At 40.0% G+C, this 20,360-nt stretch overlaps 1 protein-coding gene across 2 annotated transcripts; it reads left to right on the forward strand.

Annotated features, from left to right (window-relative positions):
- Positions 1–1,745: 1,745 nt before the first annotated feature.
- On the forward strand, positions 1,746–19,022 carry LOC146510415 (transforming growth factor beta activator LRRC32-like). 2 transcript variants are annotated; one of them, XR_014876611.1, is made up of 4 exons: positions 1,746–7,802; positions 9,383–9,476; positions 13,134–15,247; positions 15,347–19,022. XR_014876611.1 is itself a non-coding variant. In XM_085175883.1 (3 exons), the coding sequence occupies exons 1-3, from the start codon at positions 7,759–7,761 to the stop codon at positions 14,964–14,966; spliced, it is 1,971 nt and encodes a 656-aa protein (XP_085032009.1). In that variant the 5' UTR covers positions 1,746–7,758; the 3' UTR covers positions 14,967–19,022. The 2 variants fall into 2 exon arrangements, 1 of the variants encoding a protein (XP_085032009.1); XM_085175883.1 differs by having other exon boundaries at positions 13,134–19,022.
- Positions 19,023–20,360: the final 1,338 nt, after the last annotated feature.

The following is a 20,360-nucleotide window of genomic DNA, read 5'->3' on the forward strand; positions in this document are numbered from 1 at the left end:
GCGAGGAAGGCTGCCGGTACTGACGATGATTAATCACATAGAACCTGACTTGTAAAAATTTATATTCCCCAACTGGTTGGAGAGTGGTTGCCAGGTGCTGCACCACAGCTGATTGCTTTGGTTGCTATTAGATTGCATGGAAAACACCAACTTGCCTGTAACGCTCACTAAGTATTAGTGCAACTAGTGTTTGTCATCAAAGTAAAAGTTGTGTTTTACTTTTGAAAAGTAAGGCACAACTTTTACTTTGAAGGTGAGCCTTCTCCGTTTCCAGTTTCCGTTGCGCTCGTCAGCTTCTGCACCACTTGGCGCGTACTTGTCGAGCATGTGGAGACAGTTTGGTGTTTTCTGTGCAGGCTACCGTTGACCAGGTTTTTGAGGTTTTTGGTGCAGCAACCATGTGGCTTTCTGCCACCAACCACAGCCAATGAACAGCCAGTTGGAGATTACCTATTTTTCCCTATTGACCAGCGATTACCAGGGGGTTACTGACTGGTTGTTGGCTTGTCTGCCCTTTGGAATGTGATAAATAATTTTAAAAGGCTTTTGAAAATGTACATGCTGTAATTGTGTGGACTGGATTTAACTTCATCTGTTAGATTTGTGCCCAATTGTGATTGTTTTCTTTGACTTTTTAAATCTAGTGAAGTAGTCTGGTTAGTTACCGGGGAAACCCCCGGGTAAAAACAGCCTAACGCAGGCCGACATCCAAGCCTGTGTTTTCAGGACAGATTTGACAACTGTGGTGAAAGAGTGTTTCCACAAGGAAGGAAGTGTTTGTTAGACCTCTTCAGATGTTTCCGTGTCTGCGCTGACACATAAAAGGGAAATTACTCACACGTTTTGTATATTTATCCCAAATTTGTGAAATCCTCTGACACAGCAGTAAAACTTAATGGGTCATAACCAACTTCAGGCTGAAGAAATCCAGGCTTTGCCCGCTTTGACCCGACTGTGGTTGTGACATCACAGCCCACAAGCACCGCGATGTCTTCCATCTTTTCCTCTCTGTTTCCTTTTTTTTGTTTTTGGGTTGTGTTTTAAAAACACTCTTGTTTGCAGCATGCATTTCAAACCAAAACAAAACATCCGTGTACAAACCGTCAGCTGCTGGTCGCTTTGCTCCTAATTGTGACTCGTTGCAGTGTTTAGTGCCGTTGTAGAAATCGTGATGTAAACTATAAATTATGAAAGATTTCCGATGTGACGGAGCTCGCGCGGTGGCGGCGTTTGGTGTTCTGATTGGACGCGGGTCTTAAAGTGCGTGCTCGGTGTTTATCGATGGTAAATAGTTGTGTGTTATTTGAGAATCGTTTGGTATGTTATGTTGTAAAATCTGCACTATGTCTGGCATAACAAAGACAACAAAATGCCCTGTGATTATTATTATTATTGTTATTTTTCATTCGTCTCTGAATGACTTTGGCCTCTTTTTGTTCACCGTCTTTAAAACTGGAATGTTGTACATTTAGTGCCTTTTACATTTCATCAGCTAACTTGAACATCTGCTCAAAATAGAAATAAGATTCATTTATTTTCCTTTTATTGTATGTATTTTTTTATACACATAATATCACCTCTGTATCCACTGTTCAAATTTTATATAAAACTTATTCCTGGCCAACTATCCACGTGTTTCTGTTTATTATTATATTATACTCACAAAACTGTCAGATTTCTCTTCTATTACTTTTCCCCCATGAATATTATGTATGTTGGTTAATTTTAAACTACTGTGTGTAAATATTGTGCAAAAGTCTTCCATGAAGCCAGACTTTAAAGTGGTCTTGAGCAATAGTTCACATACCTTTGTGAATTTCTTTGGACATTGGCTTCTTTTTCGCTCATTTTCAGTCCAGTCCTCGCACCTGACCATTTTCACAGGAATGTTTTTTGTTTTTAAGCCACTTAAAACTAATCCGAGTCAGTCAAACATATAAGAAGGCGCCGAACCCAAAGGATGAACCTGTGTTGTCAACACGTAGCTTATCAGCCTGATTTGATCCCATTTCTTCACCAGAATGTATAAAATGTGCCAAAGATAAGAGTAAGAGAGCCATAACATTGTATTTTGGCACCAACAAGGTGATTCTCAATAAGCTATTGAATAAAAACTTGGCATATCTTAGGATAAAGTAATGTCCCAAGTAATGCAACCTTAAAAATTTGAGGAAGTTGATCCATCTACTGTTCACTGACGCCTCATCAGTAATTCTCTCAGTGGAAGGCTGGCTGTCAACAAAGGCTGAGGTATGGCCCATGTTGGGCCATTACACAAGAACTGGACTGAAAATCAATAACAGGCTTGATGGGGTCATGAATGTAAATTTGTTTTTTGGTTGAAATTGCAAAAGAATACAGAGGAGGTCAGAAGAGTGAGTGCCTACAGTAGAAGCCGGCATATATTGGCTATATACTGATACATTAGATTAAATGAGAATTTAAAAACTGAAGAAGACACGTGAGAAGCGTCTTTAACCACATTATGAGTGTTGATTTTGCAGTTTGTCCACCAGAGGGCGCTCTGCAACTGTACTGTTGGCAGCGCTTCATAGAGCAACCAAAACCTAAAGAACAGCTTTGAATGCCCTTCAGGAAGCCTGGAGACTATTCCTGAAGACTACTTAAAGACATTACAATAAAGCTTGCCTGAAAGAGTTCAGGATGTGCTGAAGAATAAAGGCTCATACAACTTTAGAGCTGTACAAACTCTGTTTTTGTCTTGTATACTGTTTTTCTATGTGTCACTAAATTACTGCACATTCCTAAAACATAAAGGAGGGGTATCTCAAGACTTCTGCACAGTACTATACAAAGTTTAATGCTTTTACAATGGACAGAGCCTCCAGGTCTGTGCTCTGTTGTGGTGATGGACCTGATGGTCCACTTTCCAGGAGGTGGTCTGGTTCCAGAACCAGAACTTATTACATGAAAAAGCAGGAAACGTGAGGGTGCTGCTGAACAAGGAACAGCGAGTGTCTCAGTGTAAATGTGACAGATGCAAAAGCAGTTGATGGGACATAAGAGAAAAACAAATTTCTGCTTCTGGTGTGTGTGAGATACATCAGACTATTTTCCACCTTTAAGTTGCTAATCTTTAGTTTTATTTTGTGTACCAACAAGAAAAGGGGTCACATTTTTATAATTACTTATGACGTTGGTATCCAAGAACCAAGATAATTTAAATTTAAACTTTTTGTTTTCTCTGAGCAAATAAACAGAGGTGGAAAAGTCTGATCTTCTACTTCAAGTCACAAATTCAAAAGTAGATGTTGATCTGGATATATGGCTATTACGTAGTACTTTATTATATTTCTAGAGAAAAATGCATTAAAATTTCACTGTTTAAGTCTAGTTTACGCCGTGTTTTGTTTATTACAGCTTTGGCTCTGAGGTCGTTTTATGCGCATAGTCAAATTTTCACATAGGTGTGCTTTCTTCCCATGACCAGCAGGAGGCAGAGTGGTCCTTCCCTTACCTTCAGGTACACCTTACCTGAGTCGTCCATAATCTTAGCTTTTCTTAAGCACCCTTCACCTGCAGGAATAACATCCCTCTGATCTCACTGTTTTTCCAGGAAACAAATATCTGAGAAATAAAGGGGGGAAAAAACCACCCCACACACCCGCGAGTAATGGCGACCTTTTTTTTTTATGAAATGGAAACAAAAAGTCCGGGAATCCCGGTGAATATGTAAGGGGACAATCCCCCAGGGAGATCTGTGACACACACTCACATTGTGTATTTGTGTGTAAACATGACACCTGATAAAACATGGCAAAGAGTGAAAGGATAGTTAATCTGAAACTTAACCTGCACATGAACGACAGACAGCAGACCAGGTAAGGCTCCTTCTTACGTGACACCTGTTTGCTAACGCGCGCCTGTGTTCGCGCAGCTTTACGCTGTTTTTAAAAAACTCACGATTAGGACGATAAAACTTGTGCATTAGTATAGATCAGCTGTTATCCGCGTGAAGCATCGAAAACAGCAGGAGCTCGGCAGCTTTTCAACACAGCGTTTCATATTTGCGTCCACCAAATTCAGAGATGGAGATCATAGTTTTCGCCAAATACGACGAGTTTTTCTTCTTCGACGCTTTAAAGCGGCTGCTGTCACCACATGTGCCGTTACAGTAGGAGATGCTTTTATTAAACAGGCTTCAGATCCTTCTTTCTACTTTTGGTTCAGGGTGATGTCCTAAACCCTCAAACCTGTTTGTGAGGGGCAGCCAATCAGAAGAAAGCTGGCTGAGGGGTCAGATGCACTGTGAGTCATGCAAAGCTACTGTGTTGGAGCCCCTTAGTGGAAAGGCTGAGTCTGAATATGAGTGCAATGAGTCCACTTTAAGTGATTTTTTTGCCCATATCATCTCTGTAGGGCAAATGTATGTATAATATACATGTTTGAATGCAGAACATTAACCTGATGCACCATTTCACCCTGTGGTTTTGTAAATATTTCTAAATAAGTGTTCGTAGTTATGGATAAATCAGAGTCCACCTGCCAGAGAGGCGATATGCTAAAAATCAAATTAAACAAGGAGTGTTTGTGTATTTTCACACTGTAGATTTGCTCCAAAAAGCCACTTTTACACTTTCACCCACTCTACATTTTACACGGAAATATATATTTATATACAGTAAACCTCTAAACCGCAGATCTAACTTAAGAACAAATTCCAATATTTACACAAACGATCCAAACTAATGGTCCGCTTGCACCTGCTGAGTATTTCTGGAGCTTTCAGCCACATAACTCACATAATGAGCCCACGTGAGCTGCTGGAGATCTAAACAGAGCGCTTGTTTTTTAAGTTTATAACGTGCCGGCTTTAGAGAGTGTTATATGATGCTGTTCTGTCAGGTGCATCCTGCAGCTCGCCATTACCTGTAAGGTATCCTTTGGTGTTGGTGCTTTTAAGAGATGCTTGAAGTCTACAGGAGGTGGTTGGAAAATGGGAAGGACCACCTTATCCCAGATTAAGAGCCAGGGGATTCTGGTTTTCCTCCTGTTAGTGCCGGCTTTGTTTGGCACTTTATTTTTTCCCTCACACTTTGCTCTCACTTCCTTTCACTGGTTAGGTTTCCATATAAAAACTACTTGGTTAAAGAGAGGGAAAGATTGTGGTGTGAACCTTAAGAAGAATAATCTGCTGACTGGCTTGTGCCGTAACCCAGCGCGTCTGTGTGGTGCTAATATTTGGTGTGCAGGTGTTCAGTTTGAAAGGTTATTTCAGGTGCAAGCCTCGTTTGGAGGCATCCACCGGTCTTTAGTGGATTTAGGTTGTCTGTTGATCTAATCCTAGACCGGCTCCATGAAGTCCGGGTCACAGCTCTCTGTGTGAGGTGGGATTTGTTCCTTTTTTTTTTTTTTGGAGGAAGATTGCTCCAGGCTGGATGTTTGGGAACGCTGCGGTGCGTGTGTTAGCTGTCCAAACTTTTGGAAATGCTTTACAGGCTTAAAAGCTGCACACGCACCAGTCCACACAGCTGAAATGTGCGTCTGATGAAGCAGGAGAGGAAAGCCAAATCAGGAGGTGCTGAATCCAGAGAGCGTGCTTCTCGACAAGGTCAGGGAAGAGAAAAGGTTACGAAACACATCCTGAACACATGCAACCAACGTATTCATGATAGATGTGATTGTGGTGATAAGAAAAGGGTGAAAGTGTCGGACCACATAATGAGTGGACAGTGGCTTCTCTCTCAGAACAGAAAGTGAAGGCTCTCAGCTGCAGGTGTGCCACAAGAAGTCATTTACAATTCAAAAAACTAAAGAAAATTCCACCATGTTAATTCAGGTAAAAACTGCACCTAAATATTTACATAAGGGGGGAAAGCAAAAGCAAAACCAGAGAATTTAATGGTGACATCTTTATCGTCTCTTTTTGATGGCGAGCTCATCTTGTGTCGCGTCTTTAGCGGGAAAGAACCAAAACTGAGCTCAGACGCCACAAAGTAAAGCTGATACTGAAGAATCAGACTCAGCAGGCAAATTATCAGGAACTCGGAAAAACTAAGAAAGTCACCTAAGGCTTGTTGATGATTCGAGGTGTCAACACAGTTTTAAGTAACTGTTCAAAAAAAAACATGTACAAAAATGAACTGTAGGGTCTGTCATCATTTCAGTGGGGCAACACGGGGCGTGAGATCCCACGTGTGAGAGGAAAGGTCGAGACTAAAGACAAGCGATCCCCCCAAAAACCTCAGAGAGCCGAGGAGAGAGTTCCCCTCGCTCTGCAGGTCGATAGTCTTGTTTCTTTGGTTTAGTTGGTCAGATTCAACAGATTTCTATTTGTGCACGATAACTTCAGTAAATTTAACAAAGCCTTTCAAAATGTAACCTTCATCCTGTAAAAGATTTTCAAAATTTCAAGCCCTCTGGGTAAATTTCTTTCCAGCGTAACGACGCGAGAAACGCTCCGCAATCAGTTCAATTTCACACACCTCCAAAGTGCCACAATCTGACACTAAAATCTAGTTTTTATTCAACGTTATTTTTGTTCTAAGTCAGTGATGATGCAGAAACAGAAACCAGCTACTCTGCATACGCGATCTGTTTTCTGATAATTCACTGGAGAAAACTTCAGAAGGTGGGTAAAGATTTAGAGAGTTATGCCACCACCTGGTTAGAATTAATTACAGCATATTTAATAATAGAATGATCCTTTAGCTGCTTTAGCTTCTCCTGTTTCAGTTTCTAATATGATTGTATTTATGTTTGTGGTTGTGAAACAGATAAACAGCATTAGCATCCTTAATACTTTATAACAGATTCAGATTTGTTTGATTAAATGTGGAGTTTAAACACTTAACTTACACAAAAGCCAATAGATTAAGAAACACCTGCTGATATAAACTCGGAGATAGAACGCTTACAAATCCCTTTATAAATTGCATTTTTTCCAATATTCGCGTCCTAAAACAGACTGTAGTTTAGAAACAGTCTGATTTTATTTGTTAAAAATAGCATTTCTGCTTCACATGCAGCGCAATCTATCGCTGAAAATCTCCAATGATGCAGTCAGAGCTCGAGAGCCCTTTATGGAGGCGAGAGTTTTACTCATGCTTTTTTCCAGCCTGTCTAGACACGCAGACATTCGTACAGTCATTTAAAACTGATTGTCTGTACGTATGAACTGGTCTTATTCATTATAATTAGAGCGATGTTTGTTTACAGTAGGGCAGACCAGAGAAAAGCCACATGACAAGTCTGACTTACTCCCACAGTCATAAAAAGGATGTGTGATTTTTCAGCGCACCCACACGTCTCTGTGAACGCTATCAATAAGAGCTGCTGACGTAGAAGCATCAAAAACAGCTCGACTTGTTTAAAAAAAATAAAGAAAACATCCATAAAACGCTGCTTCAGAGATTTCAAAGAACGTATTCGGCAGAGCTGAGGCTTAAATGCCTCAGATTCCAAATGGAGTCTGGTGCCTGTGAGAACGTTCAAACTATTCCTCGAGACATCCAATTTTAGGATTAATAGATGGCATTTTTTTTTTTGTGAGGTTGGGGAGAGAGGTTAGGGTTGAGTCTCCTTGAAGTTACAGCTCAAAACTAGAATTCCCAACCCAACCCCCCCTTATATGGCATTTCCCCGAGAACAGTGGGAGGGGGGAAAGAGGCCAAGCCATGCAGGATATTCTCACAGGATGTGAGGATGGCCGGACAGCAGCCGGCAGCCGCGGGGAGAGGAGCGTCGAGCTGAAAGGAGCGATCGACCTGTGTGGGTGTGTGAGGGTGTGAAATCGACATGGTCAGGAGGCTTGTGAAGATTAGTCATCAGCTGAAAGCGAGGTAAAAGTTCATTTTGTTGGGCTGTTGCTGCAGAGGTTTTTGGAAGGTTCTCGGGGTCTCAGTGACGTTTGTGTACTTGCTTACAGTTGTAGAGGTGGACAGAGTACAAATACTCATTTTGTAGTAAAAGTCCTGCATGTAAACTCTAAAACAGAAGAAAAAGTGCACAAGTTTTACCAGCTACTAACTCAGCTGTATTGCTTGCATGGGTAACAGGTCTAAACAGCTCTCTCAAATACTTTTAAATCAGCGTTTTGAGGACTTTAAAGGCTGGAAAAGGCTGATTTTCTGTCTTCACTGTGATGAAGTTGCCGTGTACCAACACGTGGACTTGAACTCTACGTGCTAAAATATTATTTTGTGTAATAGAATCTTTAAAAAAGTTGTGATTCTGCCAAAATAAAAGCCTCCTGGTTCACATTTATGCAGTAAACTCCACCACTGCAGCACTGTTACGACTACTACTATCTGCAAAATGTACAAAACTTCCTCTTTTATAGGCACTCTGGCGTTTCTGAAACTAGGGGTCACAAGTTCTATAATAAGGTGGACTTTTTCCTCACCTTAGTTAATACATCCTACATTACATAATGTCTGATGGCCTCTTTAGTGCCTCAGATGTTTATATAAGTGAAACCATGTGAGGAATTTTGAGGGGAAACATTTCTTTGGTGGATCTGAAATCTGAAGATGTCCCCCTGTCAAACAATGCTCTGTATCTCTGGGATAGTTTAAACAAATGCAGTGAAATTTCCCTGTGGTGGGGCCGGAAGTAGAATGGGAATTAAAATGGGAGGAAGAAAAAAAAAAGGTTGAATGGGAACATTTAAAAGTCCAAAAGTGTGGATCTTTTTTGGCTGCAGCTTAACGGCTGTGGTGTTTAACAGACTGTAAACATTTCCTTTTTTCTATGAGATAAACCTTAAAGTCTATTCGACTTTCATCAAAGCCCTGCAGCTCTGCGATCCGCCTTAAAATCGGAGCAAAAGGCTGATTCATTCAATTTTTTAAAGGTTTCTCTAACACTAAATGAAGGATGATTGTGCGCTCCAAGCATCACATGAGAGCACTGTGATGAATTAAATTAGAGCAAACTGCCTCCGTGTTTGTCGCTCATGACTTTAAACCATTCTTAGCCTCAAACTGCAAACCTTTTGTTTCCCCCGTAAGTTTCCATATGAATATCAGCTTATCAACCCGTCCGGGGCACAGCGTGTCTGCCCTATAAGGTGACATAATGTATTGTTTTGTTTCTAAGTAACCTATCAGGAAACAGTGAAGCGCTATAAGCGTGACTCACTCGCCTCAAACAGTCGCTAATTTTTTAAAAACAATAACAGTACAAAGAGTTAATGGAAACCCTTTTTTTTGGCTTAGTCATTCTTTATGCTAGAAAGAAGAAAAAAAACGGCATTCAGATTAATTGCAACAAAAAGCCCCTGTTTTCATTGCATAATAAAAAAACAACAAAACGCCTTCGTAGGTCACACTGTTACTCCTTCCCTTTTTAGTTACATATACAGCATCCTTCCCACATTCATGTGTTGCTCACTTGTGTGATCTGGACTGTCTGCCTGCAGCACCATGGACGTCCTCCAGCTGTTCTTCCTGCTGTTGGTCAGCTGCGTGGCGGCATCCGCGTACCCTCCCCAGCAACCCCCTCCATGCCGAGTTGTAAGTAAACAGAGACACGCACGTCTGGTCTTTTCTCTGTTTTTTTTTTAACGGCATCTTTTCTCTGTTTTTTGTTCACTTACATTTTACATGGTATGTGCGCTTTCTCTGTGCATTCACATCAGCTACGGGCAGTTTATTTTATAATTATTTGCAAGTTTAGACCTGAAGAGAGTTTGTTCACGAGTTGCCAGCTTTAATAACTGGGCATTAAAATGTTATTTGTCTTCAGTGGAAGTCATGCTGATAGAGGGTTGGGCGGGTTTTTTAAGCACAGAGGGCATGTGTCACCCAGCTTTGTCATTGTGTACAGTGCTGCGATTTCTTTTTCATGATATTTCTGGTGATTGATCTTGCAGAAATATTGCTGTAATCAAATGAAATGAAATGAAAAAGAAAAATACATCACTTCCATTAAGCTACAGTACTCGCTTTTCTTAGGAAAGAGCCGGAAATATATAAAGAAAGCCTTTATAGGTTAAAGGTTGGATCACGTAGCAATTGGTCAGAGTCATTAGTGTTAGGCTCAGATGTGTTAGCTAAAAATAGCCAGATAGTGAAAGCGAAAGGTGCGTCACCCACATTTGATGTGGTCATCAGTGGTTCTATAAATACCCAGATATCACCGAACTTCTCTGTTGAAATCGGAACGGTTTTCAGAGCATCACACTTTCTGAATGAAGTAAAAAAAAAAAAAATCCTAAAGCAGCACAAAGACACTACTGATGAGACATATAAGGATATGCCACAAATCACACTTTGTACACTTGAGTCTAAGACATTACAAAAAGGCTCTGTAGTTCCCTGAAGTAGCTGATTAGTGTCGCTCTTACAAAATGTTATTGAGACAGCAGCAAATATTGCATTTGTTAAAGACTATTTTGGGCTGTGGAGTAATACCTATTTGCTTCACTGGTTGGTATACTTTTGGAATTAGAATAAACTAGTCCTCCATTAATCATTTGTTCCCTCTAAGCTGGGGATGTCTCATGGGCCATACACTTAAGTGGGCTTAACTTAAGTGGGCTGGACAAGCGACGCCCCCCCACTTCTGTCAGTGTAAAGAAGTTTAATTACACAGTTGATTCCTTAGATATCTCGATATAAGTAAAAGAAGCGCAACTCAAAAGTATGTCCTAATTTTTTACCTCATGATAAAGAAATGTTGCTGCAGTAATTGAAATCCATCAGCATGACTTATAAACTATAAAAAGCATGTAAAACTACAGAAAAAGTATATATATGTGTACAATCCATTGAAAAAAAAGATATGTGAAGAAACGATAACTTTTCTATCATTTTTTAAAATATATGACCTAATTACTTTGGTCTAATGTGAATGGCAGTTATCAATAAAGATCCAAGTCCAAAATTTATGCCCTCCTTCATGTTTTTTAAAGCCATCCAATGGGGCTGGATTAGAATCTTTGCCAGGCTGATTCTGGCCCCCTGGCCTTACGTTTGATACCTCTGCTCTAAGAATTGCTGAAACTACATATAGTTGTGTTTCCACTGTAAAATGAAGAGCTGCTTTTGAGTGTGAGACCACTTTCAAGGTTTTGGTACCAAAGGCAAGAAAAGGTGATGCTTTTGATTAAAATCCAGAGTTCGGTCTTAAGAACTCATCATTCGCTTCATTATAAGCTCTAACAAAATTAAAACATTGTAATAAAGGTTTGTGAACAAATTAATGTAGTTTTTATTCTGGAGGACTGTCACAAACCAAGGTTCTCATTCTGGACGGTCACATGATGCTGTTTAGCCAGAGTCTCCACGATGATGAAGGTGTTTTTTAACCATCGATACTGTTACACAGTAACTGCAGCAAGAATGTCCCGAGAAGTATATAAAACACTCCGTTTAAAATATCAACAAAGTAGGGTGATGGCATAAATCTCATGTTTACCAGGCAGGAAACCACAGTTTACAACCTGCTAGGATTTTTTACTCAATACAAACTGTTTACTTGTTTTAAGAGGGGCATTTCAGATCTTTATTAGACAGGACCATGAAGAGTAGGCTGGAAAATGGCAAGAGGGGGAGGGTGAAGCATAGCAAATGGTCTGGAGCAGATTCAAACCAAGTCTGCTGTAGTAAGGCCCTCAGAGAGTCACCTGCTTAACCACACTGCATCTTCCAGTCGGTTCGTTGGGTTTAGGCTCTGAAAACTGCCTGGTTTAGAAAAACATCGTGGTTAAGGTTACAATAAACCCATCACCAACAATAAAGCCTCGGCATGAAAAATGACGAGTGCTGTGCACAGCCACGAAAGCACACTACAAAACTGCGGCACACCAGCGGTTTTGATAAACAAACTCTGTATTTTGTACACTGTGAATGAAATTATGAATGTGGTCACAGTTTCTGGACAACAGTGGAGATCTGTGGTGTGGAAGCGTAAGATACAGTGTTGTTCGGAAATCAGCTGTTAATCAACCGTAAGGGGGGTAAAAATCCCCGTGTTTGGATGTCCATAGATGCTTTTGTGATTAAAAAACATTGTGTAGTCCTCTCAGTCTGACTTTATGAAACCAGATAGGTATCTTCCAGCAATAAAGTCTTTCTTGAAAGCATATTTTGGCCTTGTTACAGCAAGTATCTATAAGAGAACTGAAAGTGGTGAGATGACCGATAATGAGGGGATAGAGAGATGGGAAATGGAATGAAACTTGAGGTTAAGGGCACCCCCCCTTGGCTTAATGGTTGCGCGACTTTTGTGTCCAGTTTGGTGACATTTGTTGCACTAAACACTCTCATTTACTGTCATCTCTGAACTGTGAGCCATTAAATAAACCACTAGCAGACCGTAAAACAAAGATCACCTAATTGGGGATGTTGCACTTTATGGTGTTCTAGCCTTAGTAGTTGAGCACGACTTTAGCAGTTTCTCCACTTGGTTCCCATTATTTACACAAGTATTAGTCATTTTTTTACAGTTACTCTGACTAAATGTGCCGTAAACCGCCTCACACGTGAATCAGATAATGTGGAGTTAAAGTCTGACTTAGTCTGACATAAGCAGTTGCGTGCCACACGAGCAGTATTGCTAATGACACGCAAAGTCATATAGGAAACATACGTGTTTTTTCAATGATAAAACTTTTCTCCAAGTGTGACTGATTTGTTCCTGAGCAGATACGAGATGTTCTGCCATCCAGTTCTTATTTGTTTACAGGCAGCTATGCAATGCCCCTTCCACGATACCACAAATACGCCAAGAAGCTAAATGTACTCTGACTTAGAGAGTAAGCAGAGAGGGAGACAGTTTTATGAGCTGTTTTTGGACATGTGGGTTTTGTGGCCATATGGTTTCAATTATAAACTGCACTTAATACCTCAAACGTCTAATAGGGAAGAAAGACGAAAGAAGAAGTAAAGGTGTGAGGTGTGTTTTCTTCTTGGTTTAGGAACTTTTTGTTTTCTTTTTCTTTTGGTTGGTTTTTTTAAATCAATTCAAGGAGAAATAATCATAGTTTAAACACTTTAAAAAAAAATTCAACACCGGGTTGTCTTGCTGCCAAGAACATGCCTTGGGCCTTGATACACTGACTCATAAATCGACCCTCCACATCCACATGTGGTCTGTGTTGTGTCATGATCAGTCAACCTGGCTGTATGCCGAGATAATCAGACTCGTGTGTTTGTCTTTGTTCGTAGGTCCAGATGGATGTGTTTTGCAGCGATCTGAGCCTTAGAAGTGCGCCACTCAACCTTCCCGATGTCGTCCAAATGCTGGACCTTTCACGAAACCAGGTGCAGAATCTCACCCAGGAAACTTTAGCATACCACACCAACCTCCGGCATCTGAATCTCCACTCCAATAAGATCCACTTCATCCAGCCCAGGCTCTTCGAAGACATGAATGATCTGAAAATCCTGGATCTGTCCAAGAATCATTTGAATGTTTTTGCCCACTCCAAAACAAACATCGGACCTCTTAAAACTGTGGAGTCACTGGATCTGTCAAACAACGGCCTGTACACGGGGATGTCAGACTATTTCTTGGCTGACTCTCCCAGGCTGGTGAACCTTTCTCTGAACAGCAATAGCATCACTGAAGTAGCAAAAGATACCTTCAGTGGATCCTTGTCCTTGAGGAAAATCAGCCTCCACAATAATATCATCTTGAAAATTGAAGATGGAGCTTTTGACATTTTATCTCATTTGACCGAACTTGATTTGTCCAAGAATTCAATAAGGTGCATCGACGACTTCAATCTCGACAAATTAAAAGTGTTTAATCTCAGCCAAAACAGCTTGGAGTCATTCCAAAGCGCGCAATCAGACACTCCATATGAACTTGCCACTTTTGACCTGAGTCGAAACAAAATGCTCTTCTTTCCCCGTCTCCCGAAAAACAACTGCCTTAAATATCTGGACCTTTCAAAAAATCAAATCCAAAACATCAAATTCATGGGAAACATAACGTTTAATTGCCTCAGATACCTTGACATGAGTTACAATCAACTCAAAAAAATGCCTGAAGAGTATTTTTCCATGATGGGATCACTGGAGGTCCTAAATGTGAGCAATAACTGCATTACCTCATTTTCTATTACTGATGGAGGCCTTCTACAGAGAGTTAAGATCATCAATCTGAGCTATAATCCACTGCAGAGTCTGACATTTGGAGAAAACACTGTGCAGTCGCTGGAAGAACTCTTCTTACAAGGAAACGACCTCACAACCCTGGACTATCAAATATTTCAGAGACTCGTCAACATCAAATACCTGCATCTCCAGCAGAACAACCTGCAAGTCTGTGACTCTGAGCCAACAGACCAAAACCACAAGGATCCTCAAAGTTGTGTGTCCTTTTTATCTGTTCCAAAATTGGAGGCTTTGTACCTCTCTGAAAACAACCTGAGGAGTCTGCCCGCGAACATGTTTGCCAACACCCCATTGAAGGTCTTGGATTTGTCCCTGAATCCAGGCTTGGACATGCACAAAGACTCTCTTTCTGGTCTGGAGCACTCCCTGGTTCACCTTTCCATGAGGAAAAACAACATTTCCATTCTAAAAGCAGACCTGTCCTTACTGAGGAGCCTCAAATACGTTGATCTGTCCACCAACCAGTTGACCACTCTACCGACGTGGAGCAAAGAGTCCTCCATTGAGTCCCTAAATTTGCAGAACAACCACCTGGTGACACTGGAGTACAGCACCATCCTTGCTTTGAAGCACTCTCTAAAGACTCTTTACATGGGCTCCAATCCTTTGAGCTGCTGCAGCAACCTCAGATTCATCATTATGGTGCAGCAGTCCGCCGTGGTCATTCCTGACATTGAAACGGTGACCTGCGTTCACGAGGACTACTCTGAGCCGGTCAGCATCAAGAAGGTGACCCAGACAATGTGCCATGGACCACCCGTCCAGAACTATGTTATTACAGTTATAGTGATATTGTTACTTGTGATGATCGTGTTCGTGCTCTTGGTTAAATGTTGCCACTCAAGGAGGCGGAAACATAACAGAGGTTTTAGGGCATAATGAATGAAGGTTGGCCACAGAAAGCCATGAAGGAATTTAGGAAACAGCTGAAGGTTTCAGTCAGACGCAGCTGAAAACGTGAATGTAACTTCTGTGGGGCAAACCAAAGTCTCCTGAAGGAACAATGTGAGGCTTTGAGTTGTTTGTACCACTACGAAAAGCTACCATTGATCACTGGGACATCTATAAACAAGCAAGCATTCCTCAGTATCTTCCCAAATGAAGAAATCAATTTTAAGGAGATTTTAAGGACCTTATGGTGTGCTGAGACACCAAACAAGGCAGTGTGACAATGCAAAATCAAATGAAAACTACAAAACTGAGTGTTTCAAGAGTGATGGCAACTCATAAAAAAGCCTTTTCAGTGACTTGATAACAAGTAAAGACTGCACAGAGCAGATACACCGGGTGCATTGGATGTTAAGCAGCTGTGTCTGCTTGCAGGACACAAAGTGGAAACTTGTTTTGCTTTCTGTCTAAACACAACTTTATGGCTAACCCAGTTGTAGAGCCATGACCGCACATTATCTTACTGAATGTAAAATGAAGAATTAACACTAAAAACATTTCCACAAAAGAGTGGCATCAACAAGCCTGAAATGCAGCAATAAAAGTTATTATAAGTGTTTGGCCTTTTGGAAAATACACTTTGATTTCAGTGTGAAACTTTGCCTTTTTTTACTCACTCATTGGTTTGTGGCATTTGCCTTGTGGATGTTAGCTCTGACAAACAGGAAAGCTAAATTTGGCTATCAAAAAACAAGCTTGCCAGAAGAAATGTGCTTCAGTACAAATAAACATAGGCTACACGCACACTTTTAAACCTGTGTTTTTTAAAACTGGGATTTTTATTTTTGGAAAAATATCTTCATTCATATTAAAATGTAAAAAATGATCCATGTTGGGGAAATCAAGCCAAAGAGTGCCAAAGAAATTAATAAAACACAGAAATGAGGCTGCATTTTTGCGCTTCCAGCATTTTTTTGTAATGTTTTTTTTAAAGGTTAGATTTCTAAAAAGGGAACTTAAAGAAAAGATTTAGCCATTCTAATCTAAGCAAATATCCCCACTTGCTAGCAACTTATAAGTGTTGCTAGCAAGAGAACTTGCTAATGTTGCTAGTAAGCTGTCGGTGAAATTACTCATTATCCCACCGAACACGGCAGCTCAGTGTAGCGAAACTTAAGTTTGTTCATGAATTAATGTTAACCTTTTACTTTTGGAGACTACGTTTGCTCTTAAAAATTCAAATTAAAATGTGGCACTCACCTTCACTAACAAAACGTACTTCCGATGACCAGAGCTCATTTCTGTTATAATTTTTGCCTAAAGAGAAGTCCACTGGGTTTCAGTTTAGCGAACCAAGGCAATGCTACAAAAAAAGCATCATCCCTATGGATGGATTATCCCAGAGGAATAAAATAAACACCTAACATATTTTTTTAATCTCATTTTTTTGTGCGTAAGCTGGCTTGTTTCCGGCTCATTCCACACCTTAACTTCATACTGAAGTTGACTTTCTCATTTAAATCACAACAAGAAAGCAAAGTTGTGTATTTTCCCAAAGCGTCACTCACACTCATTTAAGGGTAGAATGAAGGTTTGTTGAAGATGGATCAGTGACTGAGACGGTGAAAGATGAAACGGGGCGAGGGAGCATCGAATCTCAGACAGATGTCTTCACTCAGACATGTTGGAATTTTCCTTTAAGCTAAAAATAAAGACGAGAACACTACTAAAGGTCATGAAACAAGAGGCTCTTTATTCGTGAAGTAGGATTAGATGAAGGTTGTTTTTTTTTTGTTGTTGTTTTTTTAAGACATCCAAGCCGTCACTTTAACCTTTATTTATAGTTTGCACTTTAAACTTCCTCTTGTATGTGTGACTGTATCTGACTTTATAACACTATAAGACCTTAATAATGCTACATAGAGCAGAACATATGATGACATAAGTTATTTTTCTTCTGTTTGTTTATATATATATATATATATATATATATATATATATATATTAAAAAAAAACCCTATAAAAACAAAGCTGGAAATATTCCATAGTATGTTTTCCATACTGATACCAGGCCCATGGTGCTCCACCTATTAATTTGACTGATTGGAGTCATGTAATGTGTTGGCATAACATGTGTGTTTGTGTTGTTTTTACCACATTAATATTATATAAAATGGTAAATCTAGCGCTGTGCTGTTGTGGGCTACACTGGGATTCACAGTTTCATGTGATTTTTACTGTGTTTAATCCTAAAAAGCAAATTATTATTGATGTTATTAGCAAAAACCAAAGTTAAATATTTTTTCTCATCATGCCATGTATTTTTGTGAAGTGTAAGTTTTTTGTTTTTTTTTAGTAAATGAAGGACAATTTCTTAATGTGTGTGTGTTATTTGTTATTTTAACATCAACTCAAATATTGTTATTAAAGATTACACTGTCTGTGTAGTTATGATTTGTTTTTTTAAAATACAGCACCAAATGACAACAACAATCACCTCAAGTCGCTTTATATTGTAACGTATAACACTCTCAGAAATGTATCCTAAAGATCCTACAAATATAGCCAAGAGTGTTTCCAGGGCTTTTTAAATAGAGGTTGAACAAGTATTTTGGATACACAGACCTCTACTTAAAGTCTGCCCCTTAAGTGCATTGTTAGCTTTCTTTTTGGTGTATTTTTGGGTACATGTTGCTCTACAGCTGCAACTGTGCCATTTTTTTTTATTAACAGTCCAAACTTACATGTGTGCTGGACAGTGTTGGGGAGTAACGGAATACATGTACCGCCGTTACGTATTTAAAATACAAAATATGAGTAACTGTATTCCGTTACAGTTACCGTTTAAAAAGGTGGTATTTAGAATACAGTTACTTTGTTGAAATAAATGGATTACACGGCGGTATTTTCCTGTTTCATATTGTGGTCAGGACTGTTTGGGTTTTGTTTGACAGCTACGTTCTGTTGTTCCAGGCGGCAGCGTTACGGTTGCCATGGTGACGCGCTCTCTCTCCGACTGTGTGTTTCCTGGGTGAGAGGGCGCCTTTTTTGTTGTTGTTGTTGTGCTAAGCTAATAGGTAGAACGCTACAGGCATAGCCCTAAAGAATGTAGCCTCATGGGCAGTGTAGTCCGTGCTGCAGGGAGAATGGACTGCCATACCCGTTATGTGTCTGTGAGCGAGGGAGGAAGAAAAATGACAGTTATCATCGAGCAGAAACGGGAGCTGGAAGCATGTAAATATAATAATAACCACTGCAGCCAAGAAGAGTGCCTGACGAGCCCAGTTGTAAGTAAGCTATTAAGACTCGACTGTACACCGTGTTCGTGTTTTCCTCCGAAACAATAAGTTCCGTTGCAGCAGCCTTTCAACGCCTCTCTCTGCCTCTCGCTAGCAAAGTTGATCCAGACAACAAAGTAAAGCTATTTTTCGGCTATGAGCCCAACACGAACCCGATGTATTAGCCAGAGGTCCCTTTACTAAGGTTCGGAGCCGCGGACCTTCCGTAATAGTAATAAATCACAACAATAGTACATTCATGTAGTTGTAGAAAGCATGATAATATATTAAGTAATCCAAATAATTCAGAATACGTTACTCTCATTGAGTAACGTAACGGAATACGTTACAAAATACATTTTGGGGCATGTATTCTGTAATCTGTAGTGGAATACATTTTAAAAGTAACCTTCCCAACACTGGTGCTGGATTCAAATTTGTGAAGACCTGAAACTCACACTTGGGTCGTTTGAGTTAAACAATACAACTTTATTTATATGGCACATTTAAAAACCATAGATACACCAAAGTGCTTCTCAATAATACAATAGTATGAAATTAAATTAAAATTACATAAGGATGTGATAGCAAAGTGCAAAGTACACTACCAGATGAAACAGAGCACCAATTAATCGGCAATGCTAAGTTAAGTAAGTTATTAATCGGAATTTAAAGGATTGAATAAATTCAGACGCTGGAATATCAACTGGAAGATTATTCCGGTAATACAATAATATAAGTTAAAATTACATATGGGTGCGATTGCAAAGTACAAAGAAGACTACCTGATAAAAACACGAACTAGCCGGGAATGCTAGATTAAATAAATTAGTTTTCAATCGTAGTTTAAAAGATTGAATAGATTCAGATGCGTGAATGTCAGTTGGAAGATTTTTCCAGAGGTTGACTGCAGCACTAGCAAAGGCACGGTCACCTCTGGTCCCTGGACCCTAGGTTGCACCAAGAGCAGTTGGCCCGATGATCTTAGGGCTCTCCTAGGGGTATACAGGCTGAGGAGTTCAGTTAAGTAGCTAGGTGCAATATTGTTTACGATTTAAAAAGTAAGCAATAACATTTTAAAATCAATACGGTATTTAATGGGGAGCCAATGTAGGTCAGCAAGAGCCGGAGTGATCGATACCCTTTAGTTCCAATTAAGAGGCGTGCCGCAGCATTTTGAACAAGTTGCAATCTATGAAGAAGGGCAGATTGGAGGCCCAGGTTAAGGGAGTTGCAGTAATCTAATCTAAAATTAACAAAGGCATGGATATCCTTACATGATATGTAAGGCTTAGCCTTAGAAATTTGACGTAGTTGATAAAAGCTAGATTGTATTACGGAGGACACTTGTTTATCAAGTTTAAAAGAACTATCCAGAAAAACACCTCAATTGCTTACTGTATCAGAGAGGGAATAAGCAAGGGGCCCGTAAGTATCGACTAGTTGTCCCTGAGGAGCGTGGCAATCAAAGACAATGAGTTTGAGACATATGTGCAAAGCTGGCAACTCGTTTCTCTGTAGCAAACAGTGCTTCACTGGAATTGTACCTTGGCCTTTGTTATTTCTTTAATTTAGGATTTTTAAAAACGCTGTATTTTAAAATGACAGTAATTCTAGAGACAGGACTCACACTTGTTTGCAGAGTTAATACTTGACAGTTAAAAAATGTCTTTCCTTGCGCGGTTTTAGTTTATGAGTGGGGTAAAAGCTCAACATATTTGTCTTCACCATTTTACTGCTTTAAAACCTGATGTTGTGGGTGAGGGGAGGACCTTACTATGAAACCGCACGCTCAGTGCTAACAATGTGATGTCACAAGTCGTTCGCCACTAGGCACACTCAAGATAAACCTCCCTTGTGACCATTAAAATGACCAAAACAAAGTTCCTATTTCATGAGTGATTGAGTTAATCAACTCCGCCATACTGGATGTGATACAACCACTGGTTCCTATGGAAAAATGTGTATTCCCCAGCTGGTTAGCAGTGGTTCCTGAAGGTTTCAACCTGCTGGGGAATACTCATTTTTCCCTCAAGACAGGTGGCTGCCCACTGCTTCGGGGAGTCTTTGGGCCTTTGTGGTTTGTTTTATTCTCTTGATCCTACAG

The sequence above is a fragment of the Neolamprologus multifasciatus genome, chromosome 10, assembly GCF_963576455.1.
Source record: "Neolamprologus multifasciatus chromosome 10, fNeoMul1.2, whole genome shotgun sequence".
Taxonomy (NCBI): Eukaryota; Metazoa; Chordata; class Actinopteri; order Cichliformes; family Cichlidae; genus Neolamprologus; species Neolamprologus multifasciatus.